The 23,143-nt window shown below is 35.4% G+C and overlaps 1 protein-coding gene across 1 annotated transcript in view; it reads right to left on the bottom strand.

The window, feature by feature from the left end:
- PTPRQ (protein tyrosine phosphatase receptor type Q) overlaps positions 1-23,143 on the bottom strand; it is a 114,256-nt gene that overhangs the window by 57,199 nt on the left and 33,914 nt on the right. Inside the window, exons 24-35 of the mRNA XM_087874315.1 lie at positions 21,685-21,813; positions 19,593-19,739; positions 17,337-17,509; positions 17,007-17,214; positions 15,788-15,913; positions 15,507-15,686; positions 12,245-12,352; positions 8,742-9,023; positions 7,271-7,453; positions 6,226-6,327; positions 3,332-3,452; positions 2,293-2,450 (exon numbers count right to left, since the gene is read on the bottom strand). Of these exons, the coding sequence (XP_087730441.1) occupies positions 2,293-2,450; positions 3,332-3,452; positions 6,226-6,327; positions 7,271-7,453; positions 8,742-9,023; positions 12,245-12,352; positions 15,507-15,686; positions 15,788-15,913; positions 17,007-17,214; positions 17,337-17,509; positions 19,593-19,739; positions 21,685-21,813 (1,917 nt within the window). The remainder of the gene's footprint in view (positions 1-2,292; positions 2,451-3,331; positions 3,453-6,225; positions 6,328-7,270; positions 7,454-8,741; positions 9,024-12,244; positions 12,353-15,506; positions 15,687-15,787; positions 15,914-17,006; positions 17,215-17,336; positions 17,510-19,592; positions 19,740-21,684; positions 21,814-23,143) is intronic.

Raw genomic sequence — 23,143 nt, forward strand, 5'->3', positions numbered from 1 at the left:
TGACTGGGTGGGTGTGGCCGAAGAGGTTGTAAAAAAAATGCTTTTAAAAGCCTCTGACGAACCTAGCTGAGCTGCCTGATCGTCAGAGGCTTTTTTTTCTTTTAAAAACATTTTTTCTACATCCTCTTCGGCCGAAAAAATGCTTTTAAAAGTAAAAAAAAAAAACCTGTGACGATCAGGCAACTCAGTTGGGATCGTCAGAGGCTTTTAAAAGCATTTTTTTCTACAACTTCTTCAGTCGAAGAGGATGTAGAAAAAATGCTTTTAAAAGCCTCTGACAATCCCAGCTGAGCCGTGCGATCATCAGAGGCTTTTTTTTAACTTTTAAAAGCATTTTTTCGGCCGAAGAGGATGTAGAAAAAATGCTCTTAAAAATAATTTTTAAAAAGCCTCTGATGATTGCGTGGCTCAGCTGGGCATGGGGGTGGGGCAGGAATTTTTGCTACTGGTTCTCCAAACCACCCGCCTCCATCACTACCGGAGCATTTCACCCCTGGTCCTGACACTCTTTGCTTTCCATTCTAATATGGAATCTGATATGATATAGAAAGGAGCACAATAATGTATCATTAAAGAACAAACCAAGCCAACATTATTTTACCATAATTTTACCATAATTCTGGTAAAAATTAATGAAAAGAAACTGTTCAATAATTTATCATTTATTTACAAAGACGTATATTAATATGCAATAAATAATTGCATAGTTCTTTGTTTGCATTACACTAGACAAAGCACAAGTCCAAATTGACATGAGCTGCTTACAAGGCATTCAGCCAAATACCAGAATGAAGTGTATTGTCCCACAGCAAATGAATGAAACCGCCATGAGTCTTATGAGCTCTCCAGAAAAGGAAAATCTGGAAGTGGGAAGGAAGTCATAGCTGTCAATTTTGAGTTTTGGCATTTCATTACAGTAGTCTTGGGTCAGCAGTGTTTAACTTTTCTGTAGTTTCAAAAGCAGCTTGACTACCATCAATAATGTTGTATGTCAGTCCTGTGTATCCACATTCATTTTAAGCTTCTTAAGTAGCAGCTTTTCAAAAGAAACCCAAAATATGAATGAAATAAGAGTAGCAAATGGTGCATACACACACACCCTGTCAATTGCAAGACTTAAAGAATATAAAAATATTGTTCATTCAGTATGCAGAGTATCTACCTTTTATGAAAGGGTAAGTTTCAAAATTCATATGAAAAAAGTAATATATTAAAATAACTATCCTTTGACCTGAGTGTACAAAGGTCATTTTTTTGAAGTAACATGCTTTATAGAAATTTACAACCACAAGATTCCATGTGGCTCCCAATCCCTTTTCTTGTAGCCTCTAGAGCAGGGGTGTCAAACTGGATTTCTTCGAGGGCTGGATCAGCATTGTACTTCTCTGTGTGCTGGCCTGGGGGAGGGCAGAAGACAGGATGGATGCCTCCTGCAGCACACTGGGACATGGGGCCCACACATGGGCTGCTGCCTCACCCTGCTTTGGCTGCTAGAGGTATCGCGGGCCAGTCCTGTGGGCCAGATTTAAGCAACCCACAGGCCAGATCTTTGAATTTGACACCCCTGCTCTAGAGTTTCCTCTGATCATATGACTAATCAGTGACAACATGTAGTTTCCTATTATTTTGAATTAGGAAGCACAAAAACTGTACTGTTTAGTGTAAAGTAGATATTATTAAGAAAAGAAATTGCCAATTCTACATCAAATATAGGAAAATACTTATAAATTATGCCAGAATTATCCAGTTTATCACTGGAGTACCAAACGTAGCAGAATGTATGTATATGAATAGAATCAGGACCATTAAGAATATTTAAGAGATCAGCTCAACATTCAAAAAGGATAAGGAACGTATCTTGCAGCATGTGAGCTCCATATCCTTATTCTGGAGAAGAAACCAAGGGACAATAACATTCTATTCTTTCTATTAAAAAACAATCCGGAGGAAAAAGCCTTAGAGCGGAAATTCAGAGGGGCTAAAACAGAAGGTTCCTCACTTGTTACTAATGCTCATAGTAGTCCAAGGATAAAGGACACAAAAAGTTTGTGCTGGCAACATCCCCAACTACAAAAGCTTTTGACTTCTACAAATACATAAAACTTAATCTCTGAATACTAAAAGGTAACCCATCCTATTTTATACATAATATATTTATACATATATACCGGTACATATATACATATATAATATTATAATATAATAAATACTTTTAAATCACTACTAAGAACATTCTCAATAGTATATATCATATTATTTATTCTATTAATCATTTAATCATTAATCATTTACCTCCTTCAGAGGTTCTGAAACTTGTTGTGTCACTTTTTATATTTCCATCACCAAATCTGGTACTTGCTGTTACATAAACACTATATTTCTTGTTATATTCTAAATCTGTTAATTCTAGTGATAGTTCAGATGCATTAATATTTCTTGACATAATATCCCTAAGCAAACATATAAAAGAGAATTAAACAGCTGATTAACAAAACAAAAACTAAATAGTTCTATATGTTACTACGTGTGCTAAACTATAGTGTTTCAATTTAACACCATTGTGTTTTTGTTAGTTCTTCACTCCACCTGCAGTAACAATTAGTAGTCTTTCCACTACTAAAGGCATTCAGACATATTTGTATCATACTGGGTAAAAAAAATGTTTTTTGCTCTCGTGAGAAATAGCTTTTTCGTTGCAACATCTATTCCAAGGACATCCCCACCACCATCACAATGACGCAGAACAGTAGGACTTGGAAGGTTAGAAGGAGTGGTGATCATGCATGAAATTAGCATAACATTTAATTTGAATTATAAGATTGGAACTCTTCTTAGAAAGCAACATAAAGGACTGGTAAAGCTTCTTATATTACATTACTAGTTCAGCATCTCAACAATGCATAGCTGTTTAGTATATAGAACATCATGGTATATGAATCAAGGACCAGAATATGGATACAAACTAATTACAGATACCAAATGCTACAATTTGTTCACCCTCACGTTATTAAGTAGAAATGAATTGGCCATTTGCTACTAGTGTAAAACAGGATCCACTCCTTTCAGTGACAATCAATAACAGTAGATGGTAGTCTGCTAGAGAACCACTAAAATTCTATTTGGTGCAGCAACATTTTGGTTTTGAAATGATGGTTTCAAAATGTTTGAAGAATCCAGCAAGCATTAATTTCTAAAAACGTTAGTTGTCTATATTTAAGCTCAGTTAAGAATAAATTGTTTCTAATTATTCACTAATATTCCTGTATGTGGAATAAAACATGAATTACAAGGTTAAAGGAAAACATTTCTTCAACATTTAGGAAAATCTTACCAAATATAAACTGTATAATAAAGGATAATTCCATTTGGCTCAAGTGGTGGTTGCCATGACAATATCACAATGGCATCATATAACTGTTTTACTGTGAGCAATCTTGGAGGTGAACTAGGAGCTGCAAAGTAAATATACAATATATTGTTGATTAATTATTGCTACATTAAATTTGAATGTTTACAGTATCACTAGTTACAGTTATTATATTTGAAGCTGTTTGTTTTAAAATGGCACTTAAGAAAGAATAATTTTACATGGTGGTGTAAACCATCTGTTTCTTTGATTCTGAGAAGAAATAATATTTTATGAGAAAATAGAGCAACAGAAATATCATAGTAATTTACCTTCAGTCCAAGGTTACTGTAATTTGTTTCCTAGTAATAAAATATGAATTTAATTGATACAAATCAATATACATTAAATAAATAAATTCCCCTGATAAGGGTGGGAACCAATTAGCATTACAATGGAAGTTGATAAAAAATGCCATAAAGATTATGTCTAAATATAAATTTCAATCAAATATTCCCCGTTTTCTTATATTGATTAAAATAAGTCAGTCAAAGGAAGTATATTTCTTTCTCAATGGGGTGCTGTAGTGGGGTACCTCACACCTCTGTCTTAAGCCTAGTACTCTTCAATATCTTCGTAAATGATTTAGATAAGGGGATAGAAGGGTAACTCATCAAATTTGCAGATGATACAGAAGATTCTTGACAGACTTGAACAATGGTCCTATCTAGCAAAATGAAAATTCTTTGATAAGAAAAGTAGTGTTCCATATTTAGGCAAGAAAAACTAAATGCAGAGGTATAGAGTAGGTGGTACCTTGCTCAATAATAGTAACTGTGAGAAGGATCTTGGAGTCCTAGTGGATACTTAAATATAAGCCATCAGTGTACTGCAACTGCCAAAAAAGTCAACATAGTCCTAGGCTGCATTAACAGAGGGATAGAATCAAGATCACGTGAAGTGTTAGTACTACTTTATAATGCCTTGGTAAGGCCACTGTTGGAATATTGCATCCAGTTTTAGTTGCCACGATATAAAAAGATGTTGAAACTCTAGAAAGAGTGCAAAAATGAAGAGCAAACTCTAGAAGAGCAACAAAGATGATTAGGAGACTATAGATTAAAATAAATAAAAATGGGTGCGAGAATTAGTATATCTAATTTAATGAAAAGAAGGACTACGGGTGACATGATAACCGTGTTCCAATACCTAAGGGATTGCCACAAAGAAGAGGGAGGTTAACCTGTTGTCCAAAGCACCCAAAGATAGCAATAGCACTTAGACATATACTGCTTTATAGTGCTTTACAGCCCTCTCTAAGATGTTTACAAAGTCAGCATATTGCCCCCAATAATTGGATCCTCATTTTATCCACCTCGGAAGGATGGAAGGCTGAGTCAACCTTGAGCCTGGTGAGATTTGAACTGTCAAATTGCAGGCAGCTGGCAGGCAGCAGAAGTAGCCTACAGTACTGCACTCTAATCACTGTGCCTCTGTGGCTCATTTTGTTCAAGGTAGAACAAAAAGCAATGAATGGAAACTAATCAAAGAGATAATCAACCTAAAACTAAGGAGAAATTTCCTGATAGCGAGAACAATTAATCAGTGGAATGGCTTGCCTTCAGAAACCTCACTGGAGGTTTTTGAAAAGAGATTGGATAACTATTTGTCCAAAATGGTATAGGGTCTCCTGCTTCAGCAGGGGGTTGGACTAGAAGACCTCCAAGGTCTCTTCCAACTCTGTTATTCTGTAATTCAATATTTCTGCTATACCTTTCTTACCTCCTTTGAGTTCCTGAAAGAGAAATTCATATAGGCTGATGCCCACAGAAAGCCCAAGACTATAAATTCCCACAATCAAGTCTAACCTGAGAACCTGGATTGGTCCAAAATCAATGAACTGCATTAAAAAAATAAGGAGAATCTAACACATTGTCAGAAATGTTTATTTACTTATTGCAATCCTGTATGCACCATTTTACTTTTATGTGTCCTGTTATGATACAATACATATTCATTATATGACACATACAAGTGTTAATAATAAGTCACTGTGCAGTTCTATAAAATACCTGCTGGGGCTTTAATTCCAGATTTTTTTTAAAAAAAACCAATTAGATTCAATTGATCAAAGTTATAAACTATAGAATATTTTAATTTTATTAGTACTTTAATTATTAGAATAGGTAAAAATGTTATTAGGATTCATATTATTGGATATTCATTATGTCTATTGTTATAAATAATAACAAATATAACCATTTGCATCAGATGATCAGATGTTTTAGCATTTTCTTGATAAATGTAGGCATTTTATCATGCCATTCAAGTTTATTTTAAATCACATGAATTATCATCATATTCCTAAAGCAGATCATCACTTAAGTTATGTGTGAAATGAAAACAAGTGCTCAGCTATGAAGGAATTTGTAAAATATTTTGACTAACAGTCAGAACAGTATGTACTTCCAAGAAATTACGTTCTAAACCTTTTTTTTTTTTTTTTGCTTGCATTGCATTGCCTCTTAAATTTTTACTACAAGTAGATCTTGTTATTTAGAAGGGCTTATACCTTATGAAAAGTCTGCTTGTAATAAAATGATGAGCATAAGCACCTTATTCCCTATCTATTGAACAGTTGTATTGCAATTTTCTATTATTTTGAAGCAGAAAAAAATCTTATCCTATTAGTTTCACCCTGCTCCCAAAAAAATATTAAGTGAAGCTCCCATGTTCAAAAAGTTTTCCACCTGTAATACTAAGACCATTTTGAGCTTCCTTAAGCTTACAGATGGGAATTTGTAACTAATATCCTTCTATCACTCCAGCTTAACCAACTGATATGAAAAGAACACAATAGTCAGCAAGGTAGATCTTACCATCTTCATCAGTTATTATATCCAATGGTGCACTCCGAGGTCCTTCACCTTTTACAGTGCTTGAAGATACTTCAGCCAGATATTTTGTATATTTCTTTAAGTCTAAATAAAGAATATACATGTTACATGTATATAGTGAGACTTATATGCCTTTTGTGTGGTGCTATTTATGCTATTTTGATAATTTCATATTAATCTATGTAGAGAAAAGACTTGAATTATAAAAACACAACATAAAGACTTTAATTTACAGACATGGAAATCACATTATTGACACAAATGCTAAGTTTATCTAAATGGTATTTAGGTGTTAGTAATGTTTTAGAATAATTTAATATTTAAAATATTAATAATATTAATATTTAGATTGGGCACTAATGTTTATATCTTTATCCTCCAAGTTAATTTTATATTTATATAAATATATACACATATATGAAAGTCCTATAATATTTTAAATTTTAAATTAAATTAAATTAAGTGTTTTACAGTATAAATTGACTACAAAAAAATGAAAACATATATTTGTAATATTGTCCTGACTTTTATTCTTTCACTTTTCAGAGATATCTTTTTTAAGGTATACTAATAAACAAGATAAAAATCCCTCAAATCAAAGGATAGTTAAAGCATTTGATATACAGTATTTATTTTATATATATCACTGTTATTTTTTTAAGCCACAGCTATAACTAACTCTCTTAAGTATTCAAAATGATCAGAAATAGACATGAAATTCAGATTTCATGTCACAATTTGGTTTGAAAGTCTTCTATTTAATATAGTAATTAAATCTGGCACATAAAATATAGCACTGATCATATCAGTGCACATTTGCTTAATTTCTTAATTCTACTTAAAAACAGAAGAAAATATAATTACATATGATTACTTTGCATTATTCACCTATGTATGTTTAATGCAAGGTATATGATTGTATTTGTTAATTTGATAATGAAAAATACATACATAGCATTTGATAGAAACCCATCATAACACAGCTAGATTACTGCCATGTAAAATAATATGGCAAAATAATTATTACCTGTAATAATTAGTAACAGATATGTTGTGTTGATGACTCTTACTTCACTTCCATTAATCTCTCTGAGATATATGGTGTATGTCTTTATAATGCCATTGGGGACAGATGGAGGAAAGTATGATAACTCTATTGCTGAAGAAGACATGTTCCTGTAAGTTATATTTTGGGGTGGAAAGTCAGGTACTGAAATGAAAAAATTCAGAGAAAAATATTACATCCAAATTTTAAATAATAGTGTACTACAGGTATACTACATACAAATTTTTTTAAAAATATTATGATAACTGATAATAATTTGAGTTATAACTGATAACTCAAATGCTATTTTGAGTTTTCATCAAATGCTATTACATACAGAAGCTAATTAAACACAAAGCAACAATACATATTACCAATACATATTACTAATATATAGTCTGAAGTCTATGATCCAACAATGAATTAGCAAGCAGTAAACTATCAAAGATTTGATTTGCCTTTAGTAAATAAAAACAAAGGTACAATTTTCCTTTGTTCTGATAGATATTTTCTTTAATTTCAAATTCAGCTAACCTACATTTATCGCTTGTATAAAATCCTGATTTCTTTATTTTACTGCTTTTAAAATAGTGACAAAAAAGATAAAAAGTACATAATTATCAGAAAAATACATACTTTGTCAAAAAGAAAGAAAAAACACATAAAGTGCTTTTCAGCAAAAAGTGGTAAAAATACAAAAAAGGAGAACAAAATGCTTGTACAATAATCCCAACCCTACCCTAGTTACCTATCCACCTCCCCCCAGGTAATTTACATATTAAATTACATATTAATTTAATGTACAATCAGGAATTTTTTATTTAGGAATTTCATTTCTCTATTGTGGCCGCTATTGTTTAATGTTATTGCCTTGTTATTCATTTGGGCCCTTGGTTTCATGATTCCAAATATAAAACTAAACATGATAACATGGGATTATATATATGTTATAATTGTTAATAATACCAAATGGTAAAACAACTAAGAACAAAAAATAGCATGCATTGAACTTTTTTGATATTCTGATGTTTGATACTGATGCAATCAAAATATTAATTGAAAGAGACTCACCTCTGATCATCAAGCAAGATACTTTGCTATGGTCATCAGATATTTTGATAAATGCTTCATGGCATCATTTGTCTCATTCAAATATAGATATATGTAATTTGTAACCTAATCATGTTTTAAAAAGCAAAGGTTTCTTGCCAGTCATGTCCGACTCTAGGGCACGATGCTCATCTCCGTTTCTTGGCCAAGGGAGCCAGCATTTTTTGAAGACATTTTCCATGGTCATGTGACTAGCATGGCTATACTCCAAAGGTGGACGAAACCTTCCCACCGAAGTGGTACCTATTAATCTCTTTGCATTTGCATTCTTTCAAATGTCCTTTTCAATATATTTAAAATTGAATCCACAGAGACAAAAGAATATTCTAGTATTTCCACTTACCAGTTTCAGCTGTTCTTACAGATAATGGGTCAGATGACTGATTCCCATAACCAAGGCGAGTGAATGCTCTTACAGAAATGTTATACAAAGTGTATGGTTTCAACTCATTTAAAATAAGATGTGTTGTTGTAGCATTTTTAGTTATTAAAATACTGCCATTATCAGACATGATTTCATAATGAGTTATGATCCCATTAGGCATTTCAGGTGGTAACCACCGTAAGTTGACTTCTGAGGCAGTCACTTCTAATGCCTCAACATTCTGAGGTGGTGAACTGGGTTCTTTCATTCAGAAAACAGAAAAAAGTGATTGAGTATTAGGGTGTATTCGTTCATAATTATTTTAGAATACAGAATTTATCAATTACACCAAATTTTTTTCTTTGTATTTTTATAATATATAGACAAGATTAGGTAACCTTTTATGAACTAAAGACCAGAGGTTGGTTTCAGGAGGTTCTGACCAGTTCTGGAGAACCGGTAGCAGAAATTTTGAGTAGTTCAGAGAACCGATAGTAAAAATGCTGACTAGCCCCGTCTCCATCTATTCTCTGCCTCCCAAGTCCCAGCTGATCAGGAGGAAATGAGGATTTTCTAGTAACCTTCCCCTGAATTGGGGAGGGAATGGAGATTTTACAGTATCCTTCCCCTGCCAAGCCCACCAAGCCATGCCCATCAAGCCATGCCACACCCACCAAGCCACAACCACAGAACCGGTAGTAAAAAATTTTGAAACCCACCACTGCTAAAGACATATTAGTTGCCAGATGAGACCTTTGGGGACAAATTTGCCAGTGTATATTTGAGCAAATGTAAAACAATTTTTGGACATGCAAATGTCTGGAAATGCACATGTCTAGAGGAGAGGTTGTCTTTAAACAACCTCTCCTCTAGACATGTGGAAGTATATCCAATCTCAGCATATGCATGTACATATTTTTCTCAAACAAACTAATATACATACATTCATACACACCCATATGCTCCTACACAGTATATAACTGTGTCCTATAAACACATCACATTCTTTCTCATGCAAAACACTCTAGTTTTTACCATTATTGGCAGCAAAATGCAAAAATTTTGCATAAGTGGAAATTGCAAGCCATAATTCAGAATTGTTAAAAGTATCAGAAACTCAGTGATTCTCATCCTCATTATCAATTTCCTTTACTTACTTCATCATCACAAAGTCCTTCATATCACTGCTCATGCTGATACCTCCTCTAATACCATACTTGCCTTCAGTGGTAACTTTCTACCTGTTCTCGCACAGATAAAACTGTGCTATTTAGTTGGTTACTCTGCAGCTACATTTATAAATTAAGTTAAGAATTAAAATTTCCCAAGTTAATGGCAGCAACTAACTCATTCAGCCTGAAGCTAGTTAATATATTTTAATATGGTAACAGTATTAAATATGGTATGATGTGGACAGGGTTCTGGGTAAGATTAGTGCCGCCACGTGTTTATTGGACCCGTGTCCCTCCTGGTTGGTACTGGCCTCCCGGGAGGTTACACGAGGCTGGCTCCAGGGGATTATAAGTGCTTCCTTGAGTGAGGGTGCCTTTCCTGCCGCCTTGAAAGAGGCGGTGGTGAGTCCCCTCCTCAAGAAACCGTCCCTGGACCCAGCTGAATTAGCTAACTACCGTCCGGTCTCCAACCTTTGTTTTGTGGCGAAGGTTGTTGAGAGTGTGGTGGCACCTGGATGAAGCTATCTATCTGGACCCGTACCAGTCGGGCTTCAGGCAGGGGTACAGCATGGAAACGGCATTGGTCGCGTTGGTGGATGATCTCTGGAGGGCTCGGGACAGGGGTTGCTCTGTCCTGGTCCTATTAGATCTCTCAGCGGCTTTTGATACCACAACCATGGTATCATGCTGCAGTGGTTGAGAGGGTTAGGAATAGGGGGCATCGTACTGCGGTGGTTCTCCTCCTTCCTCTCCGACCGTTTGCAGTTTGTGTTGGCAGGGGGGCAGAGGTCAACCTCGAGGCGCTTCGCATGGGGAGTGCCGCAAGGGTCGGTTCTCTCGCCCCTTCTGTTCAACATTTATGTGAAGCCGCTGGGTGAGATCATCCATGGTTTTGGGGTGAGAGTCCATCAGTACGCTGATGACACTCAGCTGTACATCTCCACGACAGAACACTCCAACGATGCCCTTGATGTGATGTCTCGCTGCCTGGAGGCCGTGCGGGTCTGTATGGGGAGAAATAGGCTCAGACTCAACCCTTCCAAGACCGAGTGGCTGTGCCTTCCGGCGTCCCGATATAGTCAGCTGGTGCCATTGCTGACTATTGGGGGTGAATCTCTGCCCCCCACAGAGAGGGCTCGCAATCTGGGCGTCCTCCTGGACGCATGGCTGTCTTTAGAAGAGCATATCATGGCTATGGCCTGATTCGCCAGTTGCAGCCCTTTCTGGACCGGGATGCCTTGCGCATGGTCACTCACGCCCTTGTCACCTCCCGGCTGGACTATTGTAATGCTCTCTACATGGGGCTCCCCTTGAAGAGCACTCGGAGGCTCCAGCTGGTCCAGAATGCGGCCGCCTGGGTGGTTATGGGCACAACCCGTTGTGCCCACGTGACACCCCTCCTGCACGAGCTGCACTGGCTCCCAGTGGTCTTCCGGGTGCGATTCAAGGTGTTGGTTACCACCTTTAAAGCGCTCCATGGCATAGGACCTGGGTACCTTCGAGACCAACTTCTGCCACCAACAGCCTCCCACCAGCCATTTCACTCCCACAGAGAGGGTCTCCTCAGGGTGCCATCAGCCAAGTTATGTCGGCTGGTGACACCCAGGGGGAGGGCCTTCTCTGTGGGAGCCCCTGCCCTGTGGAATGAACTGCCCCCGGAAATGCGTAAGATCTCCGACCTCCGTGTATTTTGCTGTGCCCTCAAGACCCTGCTGTTCCGCCAAGCCGGGCTATCAATGTAATGATTTTTAAATTGGGTGTTTTAAATTTTTGGGGTTTTAAATCTGAGCCGAAATTATGTAATAATTTTAATTATTTTTAACTGATATTTGTCTTTGTGTTTTTAATTAGGGCTGTACACCGCCCTGAGCCCTTTGGGAGAAGGGCGGTATAGAAATAAAATTATTTATTTATTTATTTATTTATTAATAGTATTAGTGCTGTCTCTCATCTTAGTGGGTTTCTAAAGGTTTCCAAAGAACTTCAAGAAGTAGAAATTGCTTACACTGTGGTTTGCAAAACACCTTTTAAAATTGTCACATTAAGCCTCAATTAGTCATACTAAACATCAGGAAAGGTGGGAATATGCCCAGAAAAAAAATCTCTCTCTCTCCCTCCCTCCCTCCCCCACTTTCTCTCTCTCTCTCTCTCTCTCTCTCTCTCACACACACACACACACACAAACACACACACGGCTTACATGGTTTTTATTATTTATTGCAAATTTATTGCTTAATGGGCATTGTAGATAAATCCATTATAATTGATCAAATTGAAATTATAAAATTAATATGAAAATAATGTACTTACCATCTTCAAGTGTTCTTATAAAAATATCATTGTCTTCAGAAACTGCACTTTCTCCAACAGTTGTAGAAGCTGTTACCCTCATTTTATAATCTGTGTACTTTTTTAAGTCTAAAACAAAGATGAACAAAATCTGTAAATGAAATTTACTGTGCATTCATTTGGGCACTTTTACAGATAACTTGTTTACTCTCATAGATACTGAGAAGCTGTTTTCAATTCTAGCACATTGCAAATATAAGGACTTTAGAAAAATTATTAACTATTATATAAAAGTGCTATATGGACAAACATTTAGCATGTGATCTTGATTGATAAAACTTCCTTTAAAATGTTTTCTTAATTTTACATTTTAGATTTAATTTTAATTTTTAATGGTCTGAAATTTTTAAAAAGGCTATTTTAGTATTTTAACATTTTCCTTTTTTATTTCTTATCTTTCATATGTGCAAATTAAGCTTTGTAATGAGTTAATTAAAATGGATTAAACTTATTTTATGATTAAAATATTGCTGTTCTAATTATGCTATTATAAATTTATTTATAACAGGTTTATTTCACCTGCAATTAAGCTGTACTTTATTTTGATGTTAGGAACTTTGTCCTATTTAATATAACAATCTAATTGAAGAGCCTTGGTGGCGCAGCAGACTAAAGTGCTGTTAAGTAGCACCAGCTGCCTGCAATTACTGCAAGTTCAAATCTCACCAGGCTCAAGGTTGACTCAGCCTTCCATCCTTTCGAGATAGGTAAAATGAGGACCCGGATTGTGGGGGCAATAAACTGACTTTGTATAAAAAAGAACACCGCTTAGGGGAAACTGAAAGTCCTACTAAGCAGGTATATAAAAAAGTATGAAGGCTATTGCTTAACACATTGTAAGCCGCCCTGAGTCTCTGGAGAAGGGCGGCATATAAATCAAACCAATAAATAAATAAACAATAAATAATGATAGTCAGGATATTCAGTGGCAGGGAGTTATAAGATAACGATGCTGTGAAATTATCAAGGATATTGTCAGTATAACAATATCTATATTGACTAGTCCAAATATACGGTAAGCTGAAATACATGGAAATATTTTCTAGTTTGTAATATTATATTGAAATATGTACAAAATTTGTTTTTTAAAAATATTTTATACTTCATACTATACGCGCAACACTGGAAGAGTAGTGATATACCAACACCAGATAAAGTAATCAATAAAATTAGGAATGTGCGGAATTAGATAGACTCACAACGGAATTACAAAATAGGGAAGAACATGACTTTTACTTAGTATGGGAAAAGTGGTATAGTTGGTTGAAAGATCGGAAAGAGATGAAGCAATAGGAAGTAAATAAAATGACCAAATATAATATGATGGAAACAAAGAACAGACATAGGTAAACAAAGATCAATATTAGATAGATAAAAGGGAATGACCAAATAAGGAAGAGTCAAAATACAAAGAGAAATGTATATTATAGTTGCGACAAACTAGACATGTATTGAAATGGATGTTTATATGTTTTTATGTTTTGTACGTTTCATTGTTCTGTTTAGTTTATACTTATAAATAAAAATTGGAAAAAAAATATTTTATACTTCAAATGTTTTTTTTTTAATTTATTGGACTTCTCAATAAATTTTTAAAAGGTTGGTTATTGTCTTTATTTTGAATGTATAATATATTTATTAGATTTATATAGCTACCCATCTCATATAAGTGACCCTAACATAATAAAAAAAAATATTAACATAGACGTAATAAATAAAATATATTTTAAAACCCAAAAGAATAAAAAAGCATAAGTGACTGAAAAATGTCTGGTCCAGGAAAGGGCCCAATTGTTATCCAACAAAGATTTGGGCAAAAGCCCTCCTAGCCATGGCTATCACCTGCTCTTTGAACAAAAGCCATGAGGATCCACAAATTGCATTCTGGTAAAGGTGGAAAATCACCACATCCAAGAGCCACTCTCTCTTGCTCAAGTTGAACTGAAGCCTGTTCTTCCCTATCCAAGGCCCCATAGCCTTCAGATATCAAGGCACAACCTTGACAGCATACATTGGCCAAATTAGGGCCAATCAGCACCATGATGGTCGACTCCATTGCCACTGAATTGTTACACCCAGCAGTTTCATGTAGATGTTTAAAAGAATGGAAAGAGTAATGAGCCCTTAGCTGTTCTCCTCTCCTGCCATCAATGCTGACCAGAACCACTCTTGGAGGAACGAGAACCATGGTCATTTCCATTGATAGCTCCTTCTTTGTTGTACATTCTTATTTCATTGAAGTAAGATTCAGTGATATGCTATTAAATGATATTATATATGTTTGAAATTTATATATTTGGCTCCATTTATCTAAATTTGGAAGGGACACGGTGGCTCAGTGGCTAAGATGCTGAGCTTGTCGATCGAAAGGTTGGCAGTTCAGTGTTCGAATCCCTAGTGCCGCGTAACGGGGTGAGCTCCCATTACTTGTCCCAGCTTCTGCCAACCTAGCAGTTCGGAAGCACGTAAAAAATGCAAGTAGTAAAATAGGGACCACCTTTGGTGGGAAGATAACAGCGCTCTGTGTGCCTTTAGTCATGGCATTTAGTCATGCTGGCCACATGACCATGGAGATGTATTCGGACAGTGCTGGCTCTTCAGATTTGAAATGGAGATGAGCACCGCCCCCTAAAGTCGGGAACGACTAGCACATATGTGCAAGGGGAACCTTTACCTTACCTAAATTTGGCCATGTCAATATCTGAACTACCAGATGCAAAGTGTGGCTTAACAAAAATTGTCAACTTTGAAGTGGCACTTCTTTTATTATGTAATCATTGTAATAATGTAGTATGTACAAAGCATTGTATCATTTCTTTTTCTTCTTTCTCCCTATTCATATTAGCTTTTTAAAAAAATTTCATACTTTGAATTGCATTCATGCTTTTTTTACTTAATTTGTAATGTTAAGGAGAACAATAATAATATAATGATAATAATGAATGTATTCACTATGATTTTATTTCATTAAATTCTTTTTAGCCATCTATTTTAATTGAAAAACAAGAATAAATGTGGAGAAAGATGCAAATAGAGAGAAACATAATCTGTTTTTAAGAATAAAGTACAACAATCATGGCACAACTTGACATAAGTAACTTCTACAGAATTCTATTTTAAACTTATATTTCTCTATATTCACTCACTCACACACTCTCCCTTCTTCCCTTCTTCCTTCCTTCTCTCTGTCTCTCTTTATCTATATATAAAAAAACCATCCCACCTGTAATCAGTATGTGTTTTTCTGATGTAGTCAGTTGAAACGCTTTGCTTGTATCCACCTCCATTGCATAAATTGTGTAATGTGTGATTTTTCCATTGGGATTTAATGGTTTATCCCAAAAGAGCAAAATTGAAGATGAACTAATATTTTTATAATCTATATTTTCCACAGAACTTGGAACTACAAAAAAGAATAATTCATTTAGAAATTTAAATTTAGAAAAAATTGAAAGAAATTAAATACTGCCAACATGATAATATTTCTGTTATAAAAAAAATTACCTTGTTCACTTGTCTTAGAAATGAGAATAGCTGGTGGTCCTTCTCCAATGATGGTAAAAGCAGACACAGCAATTGCATATTTAGTGAAAGGCTGGAGTGCATTTACACGATATGACAGCTGCTCAACTGAAAGATGGATGGTATCAAATGTTTTATATTTTTAAAAAACTAAAATCAGTCATACGCATTTCTAACTCAGGACTAGTCCGGAGGATATTATTTCTACAAAAATGGTATAAGATTGCAGTTTTTGTGTGTTTATATTAAATAGTCACTATCAAAACAATTGCAAAATTGATCATCACGAAGATATTCATTGCACAGCAAAGAATAAGAAACAGGAATGCTGTTTCTATGCATGTTTAATGAAGAAGAAATTGTACTGGATTCAATGGATGCTATTCAAAAATAAACTTGCATACTAGATTTACAAACATAGATTGCTTTGATTTCTGAAGCATGTTTGCATCAGTGCAAAAAAGAAAAGAAATCTTGGCATATTGGAAATGAAAAATATGTTTTTGAACAGTCACTGAAAGACAAAAATAATAGCTAAGAATCGTGGAAATAACTTTCCACTACTATTTTATTTACAACTGACATTCAAAGTAATAAAAATAACACCAGCATTATCTTTCTGTTACATTTAATGGCTCCCTTTCAAATTTTCAGAACATTTTTAAACCTGTATCTGTCAGCCAAACTTTATTTAATGGGTCATAAATATCTGTGTTTAGTCACAAAAATGCTCATTTGATAATGCTGTGTAAGTGAATATACTAATGGCATCACTGTGTCAAAGGGTCATCTCCACCTGTTGGTTGCCCCACGTTGCTGAGCTGTAACTTTTTGACCTATTTACCTTCAGTGACATTTAGAAGCCTATTAGTCAAAAACTGTTGGGGAAAAAAATTAAAGGTCTGCATGGGACATGGAGATATGTTAATCTCTTCCAATCACACCTGCTTTGGCAACTGTAATAACTGATTGTCTATGCAGCTTGTGCAATGGGTCTGGCATCTTCTTTCTCTGGGAGAGAGGTCAACTGGGTGACAAGGGGCTACTAAGCTCTGCTTGTGTGGCATTTCCCCATTTGCAGAATGTGACATCAGCAAATGCCCACTAACAATACGGTTTAACTCTTTGCTAAAGATACTTTGTGTAATAGCCATGATCTGAACAATGAAGTAGCTACAGAAAACAGCTTTTTCCTACTTACCAGAATTTAAATATAGTTCTGCATCATAATTTAAAGTTAGGAAATTATCAACAGGAATACTAGTATATTTTACTGAAGAAAATTCATGTACTCTTGGGAACATTTCAGCTGAACCTTCATATAAACTGGTCACTGTTTTTATTTTATTCAGTGAGGAAGATAATGCATATTCTTCTATCATATCTGGATCCCCAGATTCAGTAAAATGCTAACATAGAAAGAGAAGAAAGAATTAACTTTCCATTTTTTTAACCTTAGCGATAGGAATGTAGACAAAGGAATAATGTGAAAATATTAAATGTAGGTAAGCATGAATTGGGATTAAAGTACCTTGATTTTTTCTGTCAGAATTGTATCTTCAAAGATCTCCTCTGTTTCCTCATGGAAAACTTTTACTCGGTACTGAGTGATGACTCCATTTGGTTGCTGTGGTTTTTTCCAAGCAATTCTTATAAAGCTTGCTGCTTCCTCTACTACATGCAAATCAAATACAGGTCCTGGAACTGAAATGTAATGTATATAGTAAAATTACAGAACAGCAAGCATTAGAAAATGTTTAATCTTAAAATTGTTGTTGTTAGTTATGAAATCATGTCCGACCCATTGTGACCCCATGGACAACATTCCTCCAGGCCTTCCTGTCCTCTAGCATCCTCTGGAGTCCATTTAAGCTCACACCTACTGCTTCAGTGACTCCATCCAGCCACCTGGTTCTCTGTCGTCCTCTTCTACTTTTGCCCTCAATCTTTCTCAGCATTAGGCTCTTCTCCAGTGAGTTCTTCCTCCTCATTAGGTGGCCAAAGTATTTGAGTTTCATCTTCAGGATCTGGCCTTCTAAAGAGCAGTCAGGGTTGATCTCCTTTAGGACTGATCGGTTTGATCGCCTTGCAGTCCAAGGGACTCGCAGGAGTCTTCTCCGGCACCAAAGGCTCTGATCATGAGGCAATTCAGCTGGGATCGTCAGAGGCTTTTAAAAGCATTTTTTTTACAATCTCAAAGAGGTTGTAGAAAAAATGCTTTTAAAAGGGTCTGACAATCCCAGCTGAGTTGCCTGATCATCAGAGGCTTTTAAAAGCATTTTTAAACAACCTCTTCAGCTAAGAGCTTGTAGAAAAAATGGTTTTAAAAGTTTTTTTCAAAAAGAGTTGGCCACGCCCATTCAATCACATTACCCCCCCTTCCCCCATCAAGCCATGCCCACAGAACTGGTAGTAACAAATTTTACATTTCACCACTGCATACATTGCAACTGGGAAAACCATAGTCTTGACTATACGCACTTTTGTTGGGAGGGTGATGTCTTTGCTTTTTAGTAAGTTATCTAGATTTGCCGTAGCTTTCCTCCTCAGGAACAAGCGTCTTTTAATTTCTTGGCTGCAGTCCCCATCTGTGGTGATTTTGGAGCCCAGGAAAATAAAAACTGTCACTACCTCCATTTCTTCCCCATCTATTTGCCAGGAATTGAGAGGGCCGGATTTTAAGATTAAACTTAAAATTAATTCTATCTAAAAAAGTAACATTTATTTGAAGTTACATAATTCTGATGGATACGGCAAATGTCTGTAGTGTTGTCAAGAACACTATAGGAATTAGTTATTGTCTTCTAGCCTACAGTGCTGACATTCTCCAAGCTTAGCTTCCAGTGTTGCAAATATACTGATTACTGTTCCCATTATTCTTTCTTTTTTTAAAAAAAATCTAGTTAGGACTGATGAACTTCCAATCAGTTGACCTCATTCATTCTCCCATAACAACCCATTCTGCCCAAGGGATATTGAGTGAAATGCCACATCTCCCTAGAGCCCTCTCCCTAGTGAGAACTGCTCTTGAGAGCACTCTAGCTGTGCACCTGTAGGTACAATTTTGTAATTGAGATATATGCTCTGGAGCTTTGCTTTGCTCGCTGAGGAGCTCTGGGAGTTAAAGTCCACAAGTCTTAAAGTTGCCAAGGTTGGAGACCCCTGCTCTGGAGGTTGGGTAGCAGAGACTATCTTCATGATTACTTTCCATTTATTGTAAAAGAACTGGAGTTGGGGAAAGTGTATGGAAAGAACAGCCTAGAAACAATTAATACACATCTTGCTTTTGAAATGAAAACTGCACACATTAATGCATCATGCGAAAATTGAACTGATTTCAGTTAAAAGAATCTGTAACATAATCAGCTTCTTTACTAAACAAACTTTTCTTGTAATCACTTACTGCCATCTAGTGGCCAAATAGTTGTGCTGTCCTAACAATTGGGAGCGAATAAAACTAAGTGTTTAATTCATCTTTCAACAACAATAACAACAATAATATACTCTTCACAATATTGTCAGAGAACCTGCTGAATTTTTCACACTATTTAATGGCTAAAGAATGCCATGAAACTAATGGAAGACTCATTTTTATTTATACCGCTATCATTTATTCCATTGTTCTTGGAAGCAAGCAATCAGTTCAGTGTTACTCAACATTTAGAACTGCACACAAATACACACCCACATCTTCCATGGGCTGCATTTGCCAACACTATCTGTCCATATTAAAATATGAATACAATATATTAAAATTATATATATATTTATGACATATACAGCTTACCTCCTGCAGGTGTGAAAACTGTTATATTAGACTTTGGGCCCACTCCAGCACTTGTTTCAGCAGCAACAAACACATCATATAATGTAAATGGTATCAGATTATTAAATGTAAATTTGAGATCTTTTGTGTTGTTCTCCAAAATACGAACTGAAATAATCATTTAAAACAAAATACCAGACAGTTAAGCTCTTTGAAATTATTTTAAAAGAATTTTGTTCCTGATTATGTTAAAGAAAACTGAAACAAGCAAGTATTATAAACTGATCAGGTATGTCAACTTCATGTTAATGAATATTTTTATGACACTTGGTAAAAAGGTAAAAGACAATAACAGTACAGGTATATCCTATTAGTTTAATCCAGGGGTGAAATGCTCCCGGTTCGGACCAGATCGCCCGATCTCGTAGCGATGGCGGTGGGTGATTCGGAGAACCGGTAGCAAAAATCCCTGTGCCCCCCCTCCCACCATGCCCAGCTGAGCCGCATGATCATTAGAGGTTTTTTTTTTTTTACTTTTAAAAGCATTTTTTCTACAACCTCTTCCGACGAAAAAATGCTTTTAAAAGTAAAAAAAAAAGCCTCTGATGATCGCGCGGCTCAGCTGGGATTGTCAGAGGCTTTTCAAAGCATTTTTTTCTGCAACCTCTTAGTCGAAGAGGTGGTAAAAAAAATGTGTTAAAAAGCCTCTGATGATCCCAGCTGAGTTGCCTGATAGGCAGATGCTTTTCAAAGCATTAGAAAAAATGCTTTGAAAAGTTAAAAAAAAAAAGTTGGCCACGCCCACCCAGTCACATTACCCCACCCACCCATCAAACCACGCCCACAGAACCGGTAGTAACAAATTTTACATTTCACCCCTGGTTTAATCCAGGTTTTGGAAAATGCCTATACTTCCAGGTATTTAATACTCAATTAAATGTTACTACATACTTAATTATGTCAGTATACATATAATTATGCATATAATTTAACTGACAATACTATGTTGGCTTGCAGGTTAATTATTAGATTAAAGATCTGACTAGAGTAAGCAAGTTTAGGGTAAATCTGGGTTTTACCTGAAATTTTGGTATACTGGCAAAATGGATCAGTACTACCCTTTCAGTTAACAGGGCATTGCTGCATATATTAAATCAAATAGATTAAAGACAGTAAATTTACAGTTTCTCTACCTTATTAAAAATGTTAGGTGAGCACATTGATTGATCAAAATAACAATGGGTAGCATATACTTATGACTCATCTGGTGATTATCATGGCCTGTAAGATTAAAACAATAAGCCCTTCATGGCATGGGACCAGGCTGTTTGAGGTATCATCTTTCCTCACTTCCTCACCTTTTGATATTCCAAAAGGCTCATAAAACCTGGTTATGTGACTAGACCTGAGGATCACATGGAATCTACAGATGTTAAATTTTTGAGGGAGCCATTTTTGTTGCCTTAAACCAGAGGTGTCAAATTCACGTCGTCACGGTGGCATCACATGATGTATCAGGACTTTTTTCCCCTTCACTAAACTGGGTGTGGGTGTGGCCAATGCGTGACGCATCTGGCCTGCGGGCCAGAAGTTTGACAGCCCTGCCTTAAACTATGAGTTAAAAATGAGGAAGGAAGGAAGGAAGGAAGGAAGGAAGGAAGGAAGGAAGGAGGGAGGGAGGGAGGGAGGGAGGGAGGAAGGAAGGAAGGAAGGAAGGAAGGAAGGAAGGAAGGAAGGAATACAGCAAGAGGAAGATGAAAATGCAGAAGATAATGGTTGGATGGAGTTAATGAAATCCTGAAAAAAATCATAAGTTTAAAGAACAAATGATATGGTGGACATAAATCTGGTTAGCAAGGTTAGAAAGATATGAAGGGGTAATGATGTTGGTATAAAGTAAATTTAGGTATGTTTGCTTTTCTGCCTTTGCTCATTATTTCTTAGTCTGAGTTCTGGATAATGTTAGTTATTTCGAAAGGAAATAGTATGATGTTATATAAAGAAATGTTACAACTGTATAGCTCTACTAGTTTTATGAATCAATTAATGACTAAACACAGTAGATTATGAAACATGTGAATACAATAATACAAAATCAAATTAACTGATTTACCAGTTTGCCCATATAATTCCACTCTGTAAGTAAACTTTCCAGTAACAATATTTGGTGGCTCCCATGAAATTGAGAAGGATTTTCCTGTAACATTTCCCATGACAAGATTCTGAGGAGGATCTTCTGGAACTAAATTTTTTTAAAAAACAAAATTCCACACATATTGGAGCGTTTATTTCATAAAATCTGAATTGTGCCCTCCAATTTTCTTTACACTACCGTAATTATTTTTTAAAATCATCCTGATAGTAAAACTACTAGCAAATCAATGCAGTGGCCAATCCACATCAAGAGAGATAATATATGTGGAACTCAGATTAAAAGGAGCATTCCTAATATGCCAACATATAAAATGGCAGGTTTTTGTTTACCTAGTTAAGGAATTGATATAAAGAAAGCAATTTCTGAGGTTTTATGGGTATGAAAAGGAGACTTTTTTTTTTTTTGCAAAATACTTTACTGAGGCAGTAAGTTGAAAAAGGCAATGGGCTGGATCATGCATTCTTCTTCCATCTGCCCAGAGTGCCCATTCTTGGATTCATTTCCTTCTATCTGTTGCACTGTCTTTTTTATTTTATTGTAATTTGTTTGTTGTGAGTTGCCTAGAGATGCTGGGAGTTGGACGGCATACAAATTAATAAATTATTATTTGTCTTGGAGAAAAATTTATCGACGTGGTCACTAAGAGTCAAAAATGACTTGACAGCACATCATGATTTTTTTAAAAAAATCAATCAAATATGTTTAATAATGAGGCAAGTGCCATACAATTTTATTTCATTCTAAATAAAAAGCTTGTGTAGATTTGTCCATAATTTGTATGCATGTCCATGTTTCATTGTTAATATTAACATTTTTTCTCAAATTCATGAACTTTAAGCCTTCAAGCCAAATTTTAGGCACTCTGTTGAAATAAGACAGACAAAATTACATTATCTTCCTATTTTTAATGGCCAATATATGTTTAAGTATAAAATATATTATTAGAAGCCTCAAAAAAATCTGAAAGCCAAACTTTAGACATCACTTTCTAAAAATAATCTTGGTTATGTATTTAAACTGCCTTGAATATTTCCTTCAACATTTAACTTTGTTAGTGATATCCCTAACCTAATGCTATTTCTACACAGCTGACAAAATGCTTCAGCTGCTCGAACTGTAATGAAGATTAGGTCAAACATGACATTATTCAAAGGCACTGGTGGTCATAAAAAGGACAAATATTTTGTATTCTACTAGCTGCCAAAATGAGAACAGCTGTTAGTGGATAGTAATAAATCTTGTCCATGCAAAGTCTGATCTCTGCTTTCTAAAGATTATTTATCATTCTTTATAAATCTTGCCAAATATAAGGGCATCAACTATATTGTTATAAAAACAGTTACCCTTGAAATGGAGAATTAAGTCCAGCAGTTCTATCAAGAAATACATCTTACCCAGAGGTGGGTTTCAGGAGGTT

The sequence above is a fragment of the Pantherophis guttatus genome, chromosome 7 (genome assembly GCF_059756535.1).
Source record: "Pantherophis guttatus breed Tessera chromosome 7, ASM5975653v1, whole genome shotgun sequence".
Lineage (NCBI taxonomy): Eukaryota > Metazoa > Chordata > Lepidosauria > Squamata > Colubridae > Pantherophis > Pantherophis guttatus.